Raw genomic sequence first — 12306 nt, forward strand, 5'->3', positions numbered from 1 at the left:
ATTACATATTTTTATTAGGTACCTCTCATTCTCATACATTCCTATTTTCTACCGGCTGTCCGGCTACCGACCAATCTTCCCTTTCTGGTAAAATGGTAATGATACCTGTAAAGTATGTAAATTTATGTACAAATAGTCTATTGATACAATGCCACAATGGTAATTTATAGGTATTAGGTAGAGCATTAGTATGTGACAAAAGGTAATTTTAAAAGCAATTGTTCCTGAGATTTACTAACATTTGGGAGATGGGTATCATTTTTGTATAATCTCATCAATTACCTACCTATGATATTATTCATCACAACTTCAAACAATAATATTACTTAAGTATGTTTTTACAATAATCAACAATAGTTGCAATTAATTATAACAAAACTAATAGGTACCCAAGTAATAACTCTAAAAAAAGTGTATAGTTTACTACTCTAAAATGGTAATGATGAAAAAAATAATATTACTATTTTTAAATACCTATGAATTTATGATTAATATTCTAGAACCTTTAGCCATAATAGTCAATGACTGAAGGCTAATAAAAATAAAAATAAAATTCTAAAACCTTCTAAGTTATATACCTAATAATTAACATTAGTATTTAGTACCTATATTACCTTTATGTAAAAATTATTATTTTGATTAAACAATTTTTTAACAGTAAATAAATAATAAATAAATCAGGTATCAATCTGAAAACAATTTGTGATATTTAATGATGATGAAAATCTTAAGTAACATTTTTATTGCATCTATTATTTACTCATCATTTATTATAATATTAAAAACTGTCATTAACTTACACCCAATAGTAACCACACGACGTACCATGTAACGGTAGAATAAATATCAATAAAAATTTACCGAAAATTGCATTGTGAATAATAAATAATAATAAACAATGTGGCAAAAAATGTCAACTCATACAAATAATTAACGTTTTTTTTTACAAAAAAAGCGTAAAGGTACAGCATCTTAGTATATATTTTCATAGTATAGCCAGTATTATAGGTAGTCCCCTTACGCTGCCATTTTAATTGCCTAACGTGATAAAGTGATATAGTGGGGGTACTATTACAATAACCTTGTATATTTAAGCCATGGTTACTGTAAAAACAACTTATGATGAACTTTATTTTACATTTTGAAGTCTTAGGTGTTAAAATTAAAAATGTGATGGATTTTCAACAACAAAATAATTTACATTTTATTAACAATTTTCATAAAAATCAGAATTTTAATACTTATAAAAAAAAATTGACCAGGTATTTTTGATAAGTTTAATTCTAGTAAGAACAACTTAAGAGGAACCTTGTATTTCATTTTCAAGCTTTTTTACTAACAAACAAAAAAATGTTATCATTCATTTTTCCAAATTATTTTTAAAAGTACTGGGAAATTTGTAAGTATGACATAACTAATGTACAAACTATATCTAATTTGCTACCAAAAACCACTCTCAAAGATGAAGATTGAAGCATTTTACTGATCCAAAAGGCTAATAGAAAAATAAACACACACGCACATCAGTATATCATTATTAATTATAAAATCAATATATTCATTGGATCAATCAGAATCTAAAAGTTTGAAAAATAAGAAGAAATTATTGTTTTGTTTAAATTAAATTAACAGTAAATTGTTTACAAAAATTTTAAAAAAGGATGCTGTTTAAGTTAATATTTATAAAATAAGTAATAATAATTTGTTTTAATGATTTATTAATGTGGATAAAAAAATAAAAGTATTTCCAACTATAAAAAAAAGATTTATTTTCATAACATACCTACAATTGAATCCATTTAAGTAGGTGTAATAATATTAAAAAAAAAATCCAGGTTGAAGTAAGCAAACAAAATCAATTAAGTGATACATAATAACCAATATATAAGTTCTGGCTCATGAAAATAAAAATATAAACTACTATCGTTCAAAATTGATGAGAGAATATTATAAACAAATTATCCTTTTCGTAGGTGATGTTGAGTCAGCAGCACCTGAATAAACATAAATACATTTTTTAATTAAAATTTTATTAATATATAGTATGAAAATAATAAAAATATTAAAGCCTATTGTAAAATCATATACTGTAGTATTTAAATCAAAGAAAATACCTTAAATAACTTTTTTTCTTTTATATGTTTTTAATATTCAACATAAATACAGACAATACAGTACATTATACAGTATATCCAATGAAAACATAGTAATTTTGTATTGCTATGATAATATAGTTTTCATTACCACACCACTTCAAATTCATTAGTGTTCAAAGAATATCCTTTACAGTGTACATATACATATACATATATATATAAGAATATATAAAATGTTCATTATTGATTATGTTTTATTAATATATATAAATAATAAATAATTATAAATAAATAATATATAATATATGAATATATATATTAAATAAATAATAAATTTGTAATCTGGATACAACAAATAGTTAAACATTTAAAAGAAAAATCAAATATTTATTGTTTTCTTAGCATGCATTAATTGTTTGAGACATAGGCTATTATCAGTACAAATTAATACAACATAAATTATAGAACAGGTCAAATAAAAAAATTATACATCCTAGACTTTCCATTTCACTGATTAAATACACACCTTATACCTACCATATTACAGTTTTGACAAATTGGACGGCGTTCGATGAGCTCGCCCTGTATAAAAATCTACCACACCATCATGTTGTGCCAACAATGAGGAACATACTGGTGTCATGACCACCATCAAATCAACACCATCAAATCAACACCATCAATATCAACAACACCATCATCATCATTGGCAAATGACGCCCCAATTAAGTTCATTTAACCATAACAACTCACATTCCTCCTATATGAATATAAAATTCAAACTATTTTATATGGATATAATTAAATTAGATATCAAAAGGATAAGAATAATTACAAAAAGAAATAAATATTGTTTATATCATTTTTTTTTTAATTTTACGTTAAATTAAGTTACAAATGTTATTTGCTAAAAATTAGTCCAATAAAAAATAATCCATTGTTCATTTATATAAATATATCAATTTGAGAGTTCAAGAAGAATATAGAAGAATTTTATACTTTATTATATTTGAGGGTGGTAGATGTTTTACACAATTGTATTAAAATATTACTTTTTAAATTAAATAATATGTATAATTATATATTTATAAATGCATTGTTTACCATTTTAATATTTTGAACACAAATTAAAAACATATCTTATTTTATTTATTAATAACCATGAACATGTGTAAAATGAAATATGAAATCCAATATAAGACAATACTATTAACAGTTAACTGTACTGGTCAGTTTTAAAATTTAATATAAATGGATATGTAAAGAGATATAACCTTTTTTAAATTCTTTATCTACTACTAAAATATCACCAGTAAAAAATTACTGTCAATGATACTATTTTAAAATCACATGCCATAATATTTATACTAAAATAGCTACTTTTTAAGTCAAAAAAATATATTTTATAATTGTAAAAGTATACATTTTGTTTAAAAAGTGTTCAGAGCTAAATTTATTGAGTTAGAAATAATGTTTAATACTTTAGTATACAAATATGGAAATACATAATGTTATTACTTTTAAACACAATTTGAGTTGTCTGAAACATAAATAATTTTTCAACTTGAATGCATAAAATAGCTAATAATATAATTAATTGAAAAATAGAAATAGTCTTTTTCTCCATATTTAAGAAAATAAAAAATAAAAATTTCCCTGCATCATTAGAAATATTATTTCAGTAATTTTATTCAAGTGTTAGAAAAGCTGCACAAGATATTTTTCAAAGCAAGTAATACAATTTATAGTAATTCATATAACATCACAGATATAGATAATACACTAGTCACTAACTTATAATAAGAAATTAAATCACTATTCACCATTTTGAATACATCGGATGATTCTTTTATTAAAGACTTTATCTATGTCTATAACATTTTTGAGAATAAATTATATTTTTTATTATATTTTATCTTAATAATGTTTAAGTTTTTACAGATGTGTACCTGATGTATATTTTTATTTAATTTACCAAAGTAGTAGTTGTTGATATAATATAATATAATATATATATATATATATATATTGATACTTATTTTTTATCAATATTTAAAATTTAGATAGAGTAGTGGACTAACATTTTGCGGGGTATTTTAAATATTTATATAAGTTATAACTCATAAACTACTGTTCCAAAATGTGATTTTCATATCATAAATTACTTTAATAAATATTTTAATTTGAAATAAAAAATAAAAATACAATGGTTTTCAAAACCATTATGATGGTAATGTTCTTTGATAATGAATCACCCAGTATAAAAAATTTTAATTTAAATTAAATTGTAATGATTTAATTACATGATAGATTTTTATCAAAATTATATAAATTATATTCAAGGATTAAAGAATCAATCAATTTTAGTAACTATGTATCTGTATACTATATGTTGTTCTGCATAAAAGCCAAAAGCTAAACATAAAATACTAATACCATGTCTGTATGTTATTATATCATACTAAAAATAAATCATTTATTATTTTAAACTAAGTAAAGCACTATTATCGGGAGAATGAAAAGTGGCCGCTGATGCGCACGCTCTCCTGGTGGTGGATTTCTGTCATGGTTTCACAAAATAAAGCGCACGCATTTTGAAATATTAGATATGGATATAATTACCTAATACAAATGTATTAGAATGATGCAGTATACCAATTTCAGAACCCTTGTTTATCGGAAAAACAAATGTATCTATTAGATATATTTACCAGCGGCCACTTTTCATTTTCCCGACTATAGTAGCGTACCTATTTTTCTTTCATAATATAATATTTAAAATTAATGATCCAATAATCTTTTATGATTTTATGATCAATAAATATAGTGTATATTATATTACATATAAAGTGAAAACTAAACAGCATGCTGAGACGCAAGTGATAAAAAAAGAAGAATATTTGAATACAAATTAATATACTTTAAAATGTATTTCTCCTATTAAAAATAAAAATAATTAAATAACTAAAATTATAATAAGTTACAATATATTTTAAAATAGTGAAATGCATAAATTCAACTTATCAAAAGATCACATAGGTATCTGGTATTTTAATATAACTAAACCTAAATTATTGTTGTAAAAGAAACTCTTGTAGGTATAAAAACTAAAATAGTTTTGAAGAATTTAATGTATAAAAAAAACTTTTCACATTTTAAATTTATTTTAAACATAATATATTCAAATTAAAAACTGTTATAGCTAAATAAACAGCAAGCAAAGATAGTTTAACACCTCTATGCTTTTAATAAATAGAGCTGACACCAATAAAATAAAATATTTACAAAATAAACCTCAAGATCATTAATTGAAAAAATACATTTTATAAAGTATTAGAACACCTAGAAAATATGAAAATATAGAACAAATTATATCAAAACTGTTTTACCAATTAACCAATGTGTGAGCATTTCTTAATTTCTTATTTTAACTTTTACTGATACTACAATTATATATTATATGTATTATTGTATAAGTTGTTACAGTGGTTGATCAATACTCAATTGTACATCAATTTATAATTATAATATGAGAAATACATATCATAAATAAGAATTAATATATTTTCAAATAAAAATGTATTTAATAATTATTAAACATAATTACCTTAACGTCTGTAACCATAGTTGACTTCTTTACAGGAACGTGAGAAGTGTCCTACTCGATTGCAAGAGTAGCATCTAAGTGAATCACGATAGCTGTTGTTTCTTGAGGACCTACGACTGAGTCCACGCGTTTTTGCAAAACTTACAGTTAAGAAGCTCCCATACAATTCCCTGTATACAAACACATTGGATGTAAAATTAATCAGTTACATAGAAAAAAAATAGAAAAATATTCACAGCAGTATGTTATACATAATAATTATTTATAAGTTATTATTAAGAACACATTTGTGTAATTTTTACAGCATAGGTATACTTTAAAATTCACTAAAATCAGTCATACATTTTTTTTTTGTATTTTTAAAACACCATACCTAATTATTTTCATTTGGTTCAGTTCTTTTTTTAACGTTTTTATCTATATTATCTTGCAAAATTCTATTGAAATATGTTCAAATTCTATTAATAAATTTTTGCTACAACTTATTAATACTTTAAAACGGTTATAGAATATATACAAATAATTTGTTTGCAGGCAATTAATTTAGTATTACATAGACTCTATATTTAATTAATTAATATTAACAACTTAATAATATGATTGTAAGTGGTATACTTATTGTTAATTATTTTTCTCCGTTTTTCATACAGAAAATATTATACTAAACTTATATTTAGCATAATTGATAGTCATTTTATTTTCAGTATTTAAGTATATTTACCTATCATCAAAGATTAAAAAATAATCTGTATTCTCCCAACAGTTTTCTTCAACATTTTCCTTTTAAAGCAAGTAATAACCAAGTTTAAGTTATATATACAAAGCGTAAAAAATCCTTGCTGTTAAATTGTTGTACTATTTTTATTACTCACATAGTTCCAGATTATAATTTGTATTATAAAATTTAAGCTAAGCTTAAACTGTATATATTTTAATCTATGTTAGAATTATACTATACGCGGGTACTAATGTTCCTTTTTATTTTATCATTATACTCTATACAACATAAGAAGTGACCTGGGCAGATGACTTATACACATGGGACATGCCATTGTTTTGTATATTGGTATACAAGTGGTTGATTGTAGGGGAAACAGTTGTGTGCGACCTGCACATCACCAACTAAAACCGGTCACTTCTTATGTTCATATACTCTATATATGAGTTATATTAGTAATAATTGATTAGAAAATTGTGCAAATTATGACAAAACTTTTGAGTCTGTAAAAGAAATTTAAATAAGTGATACAAATGAATGATCTTACACAAAGCAAAACATTTTCAGCATTGAAGTCAATAATGCTATTGTATGGACAATCTAAAACACACAACCTAATTCTTAATATTAATAAGGATAAAACATTTGGACAAAAAAAAAATGTTTAAGGGCAATGAAAAAAAAACACCTAATTATTGTTTTAAAATTTTAAATAATGTTTTTTTATCATTGTTTGATTTATGCTATACACTCAGTTCTAATTAATACACATAATTGATGCTCCACTCAAAAGTATACCCTAGAGAACCACATTAATAAATTGTTGTCTACGTCTTACACTTGTGTAATTTAACAAATTTATGTTCAGCAATTCACATTTAGCTTTGTTAGCTTAAAAATTAGAGTGAATCGACCAAATATGAAACTTAATGGTAAGAATGTTGTCCGTGTACGCATATTTGTTTTTATGGTAATTCAAATTTTTAGCAAGTTGAGCATTTTTATAAAAGCAACTTACTTATATAAAACTAACTATTGTAAAAAACCAACATACTAATGCAGTTCTTACCATTAAGTTTCATAAAAGATCAATTTACTCTTAATAAAGCTAAACGTGAACTGCTGACCATACATTTTATATATTCCACACTAGTAAAATGAAAACAACAAATGCCGGTGTAGCATCCTCTTAATGAATATTTTATAGCACCTTTTTGGAGTTTAAGAACTGAAAAATCATGTATAGTTTATTTTATACAGTTATTATTATAGATAATTGTAGGTACTTAAGATTGTTCAAAATTAATTGAATGTAAAGAAATATATTAATTATTGAATATTATTTTCTACAACTTACATTCCATTAGTACGTTTTTGTGCTTCAGCAGCATCTTTATCTCTTTTGTACACAACAAAAGCAAAACTTGGTCTGGTTCTTGACATCCATACTTCAAGTAGTGTACCATATCGTTCAAACTCTTTTTCAATATCACGTCTTGTTATGCTGCTTCCTAATTCAGTGAATAAATACATCATCAGTAATTAACTGAAATATACAATAATATATTTCATTATCTAATAAATGGATGATATACAAAGGGTGAACTATAAAGCAAAAATATTTGTTTTTACTAAAACTATTTACTTTATAATAACAAAAAATTTAAATAGCCTTAAATAGTCATTAGTCAAATTGAGCTATAGGTAGTCTAAGTACTAACCGATGTCCCTGACATGGAGCCTGTGTTTATCGACCGGCGTCTTGCTCCTGCTGCGACTGCGGCTGCGACTTGATCCCGAACGGCTTCTAGAATAGCTGCGTGATGTCCTACGGCTGCGCGAACGGCTGCGACTTCTGCTCTTAGAGCGACTATGGCTCTTGCTTCTCGACATGGTGCACTGCGGTATATACATCACATTATTAAATGACAACATAATTTGGTTTAATTGGTTGATGTGGCCCACATTTAACATAATATCATCTACACTAAACGCTATAACGAACACTTACGTCTCACTAAACTCAGTTATACGTCTCCTACCACACATGAACTTAAATTGTATTGATGGGCAACGTTTTGAACGAATTCATAGAATTAAAAACTCACTAAGTGAAGCGATACGAAAATTAATAGAAAAATGTAGATAAACAAAAAAAGCCGATCGAAATATTGTGCAACGTGAAAATTTTATCAGGAAGGCACAATTATGGAAAATGTGAAAACGTCAAATAGGTACTCCAATGTAAGCCGCAGAATGGAGACGCATCAATTTAATAGGTAGGAATTATGAATACATATTGTAATCAAACAATAATGAATTGTCATGGAAAAGCAAAACGATAGCAAACATTCCCCTACCGTGGTAAATGATTCATTTTCGGCCATACTTCATACAATGTACCGAATATATGCGCTCTTTGGTATTTTGTGGTATGAACCACATAACAGTGTTACCAAATAGAAAATTCATATTTCATATGGCGGGGCTTCGTATGTTATTATACTATTATACTATTGTCTTAATATATCATTATAATTGTTGTGAATCGTAATAAATAATTATGTAATAAGGATTTAATTAATTAATTGACAGTCCACTGTCCACGTATTATTATATTATATATTAAAATATCGATTGTTAATTTATGCCAAAAAACACAAACACAATTGTCAATTGTTTATATAATAGGAATTGTCGTAATGGACGTAATGTAGTATTGATATATTTAGTTTGTATAATTTTATTTGGAACTGTATTTTATAGAATCACAGACAAACAAACTATAATGTAATCGTGTTTCAATTGTAATGATTTACAGACTGAACACTAAAACAGTCAGTATTCACTTCTCGCTACTACCCATAACACCATATATAAATAAGTTAGACGTCAGTGCGATAACCAAAATCATTTTGAACAATGAATATAAAATATTCACCATGAAATATTTACTTAAAAATAGTTTCTTCAAGACTAAATAATTTTAGGTTATGAGCTTTTCCACATTTGTATTTGAAAAAAATGGAAAAGTAGTTAGTGGATGGAGCTCCATCTAGAGTGCTTCGATTTAAATATATAGCATCTTATCTTTTATCAAATTGGATCAAGATGGTACTTTAAATAAATCATTTTTCAATTTTCTCAATAGTTATGTAATGCCACTTGAAAAATTAACGACAAATTACGAAAAACCACTAAAAATGGGATTTTAATTTCTAACGCTTTGTTTATCACCATAGCACCGAATAAAAAATAATACCTAATATTTATACATGTTATAATAAATAATGCATAAAAAATCCAGACAAACCGTCTTCGTTCAGAATCGTTTTTCTTATACAATGATATTATCATGATATAAAAACAATAGGTATGATCGTAACTTTTTGACGGTCAGATCCTTCGGTAAGCACGTGACGTAGCATAGTGTTAGTAATAATAATTTAATGACAATATGATAATTCGGGTAAGCAAGTGACGTATTGCGCGAACTTGGACCAAATCTGGACTTTTGCGATCATACCATGTTATTTATATCATGGATATTATATAATTTAATTCAAGTTTAATACAATCCATTATACATTGACCCACTTGTAACCTACTTTACAGCAGAGCGACATCCACTTACCCGCTTTTTTTAAATTATTATAGTACAATCTGTATTCATGAATTAAAACAATAAGTAACAAGGATGACAAAAATAAAGAGAACCTACCTACCTAACATACATTTTAAATCCTAAATCCGTCGCATAAAAATAATAAGTAAATAAGTACAGAAACCCATGAAAAAGACCTTGAGAAAATAACTCATACCTAATATTGTTTTAATGAATAATGTTTGATATTAGTTGACATACCAATAGCAGATTTAACGAAGATAAAACTTTTCCTTTAAATGTATCTTTAATTTTAAATTTTTACAACATTACTTATGGATAAATTTATTTAACCAGATTTTTGGTAAGTATGTTTTTTTTTCCGTGTTTTTTAACTTATTTTACCGACTAGAGTTGGTGCAGTATTAGGTAATTAGTTTTTTAAAAACAAAAAAACTGTATTTGAGATTCTGAGCGGAGCGGATTAATGTATTGATTTTACAATGATATTTTTAACTGTTTTAATTTTTAATTTGTTGTGTCTGTATAAGTAGTCGAAATAATGGTTCAAAGTTCATATTTTTACAATATTGGATATTCACTCGATTTCTCATGTAGCGATTTTCTTATTTTGTTGTAATTTAAAAACGAATAACTGTAGGATACATGAAAATTTAAGGACAATTTCAAATTTCAATTTTTTTTAGTTTTTTTTCTATAATTACCCATCAATAAAATTTTATTTGTTGGCCAAAAAGCGTGAAAATCTTATACAAGGCTCAATAGTAGTTTAAAAATATTAAAAATACATAGGCACAATTTTTTTTTATAAGCATTTAAAGTTCAATTTTTGACAAAATGTATCAAATTTAAAATTTAATAATTACTGTGGAGCTAATTTAAAAAATGTTCAACTTTTATAGCTAAGGATTGAAAATTTACAACAAGGTTCCACGTAAATAGGTTATATATAAATAGCTTTATTCACAATAATATCATCAAATAAACTTATTACTTAGTAATATCATAGGCTGTCTGATCGTCATCGCTAAGTGATCATCTATCGCTTAGAATCGTTTTTCTTATATAATGATATTTATCATTGAATTCAAATTCAACACCATCCATTACAGTGACCCACTTGTAACCTAGGTATACTGTCAGTGCCGTAACTAGAGAGTCAAAGACCCAGGTGCAAACAAATGCATATGGGCCCGTCTTTCTTGAGATACATAAAAAAGTCGGACTGACTTCACACCATGGGAATTTTTACTCCTTAGTAGTTAGATAGTATAGTATTTGTGAATGTATTGAATTTATTTACAATAAAATATAAAAATAACAATTTTAGTTTTTATGACGTAACATCAGAAATAAAAATAAAAATAATTATTACTATTGGTATATTATAATATACCTGTTACATACCTATTTTATAATATTTAAGTATTAAAAAAACATTTTCTTCCGAGCATTTGCGAAATCAGCAATAATCTTTTCAATATTTATTTCATCAGCACGATATCTTTCAATACTTAATACTGATATATTACTGATAAATATTACTTACAAATCTGAAGTCACATCTGACTTATCCAGTTGAATAAAATCAAGGATTAGTAATTTTCCCAATATTTAGATAAACAATTCTAAGCAAGGCGGCTTTTACAATTAAATACAAGATAATAATAAAATTATTATGGATCAAATTAAAAAAAAAAAATTGACGTCTATCTGCTAAGGGCCCTTTGCCCCTGCGAGCCCCAGTGCTGTGCACCCCCAGCACCTATGATTTTTACGGCACGTATAAAGGTAGGCATCTCTGCTGTACAGTATACAAGAGAGCTGCCTACCTTTTTTGTATTAAACGGTTTTTTCTGTTTAAAACTAAATAAATTGTTTGAGTTTTAAATAGTTAAAAACCAGTGTTTGGCAAGTTCCTTATAAAAAGGAATGCGTTCCGTTCCTTGTTCCTTAAAAAAAAAATAATTCGTTCCTTTGTCATTTCTTTGGAAAATGAACGAGTTCCTTTTTTATAGTTCCAAACAAAAAAAAATTCTTACTTAATCATTAATGTTTTATTTTCTTCATATGCATAGGTACTTCTTTAATTTTTAATTCTAATATAATATACAAGTATATATAGGTACATATGTTATAATTTTATTTTGAGGTTTTCTTTAAAATTAAATTCTTGGCCTACGTAAATTGATTGTCTTAACGTCAATACTCGATCACGATCACTAATTAGCAATATACATTTTACACTTCAAAAAAATAA

General features: G+C 25.5%; 1 protein-coding gene across 1 annotated transcript; it reads right to left on the reverse strand.

Moving 5' to 3' along the window:
- Positions 1–1744: 1744 nt before the first annotated feature.
- Positions 1745–8698, reverse strand: LOC100575791 (transformer-2 protein homolog alpha). Its single transcript, XM_016804280.1, is given in 6 exon segments — positions 1745–1994; positions 5704–5802; positions 5804–5873; positions 7779–7932; positions 8143–8320; positions 8433–8698. Coding segments are annotated over 4 exon segments (444 nt in total). The 5' UTR covers positions 8315–8320; positions 8433–8698; the 3' UTR covers positions 1745–1994; positions 5704–5754.
- Positions 8699–12306: the final 3608 nt, after the last annotated feature.

Source organism: Acyrthosiphon pisum, chromosome A1 (assembly GCF_005508785.2).
Source record: "Acyrthosiphon pisum isolate AL4f chromosome A1, pea_aphid_22Mar2018_4r6ur, whole genome shotgun sequence".
NCBI classification, from domain to species: Eukaryota; Metazoa; Arthropoda; class Insecta; order Hemiptera; family Aphididae; genus Acyrthosiphon; species Acyrthosiphon pisum.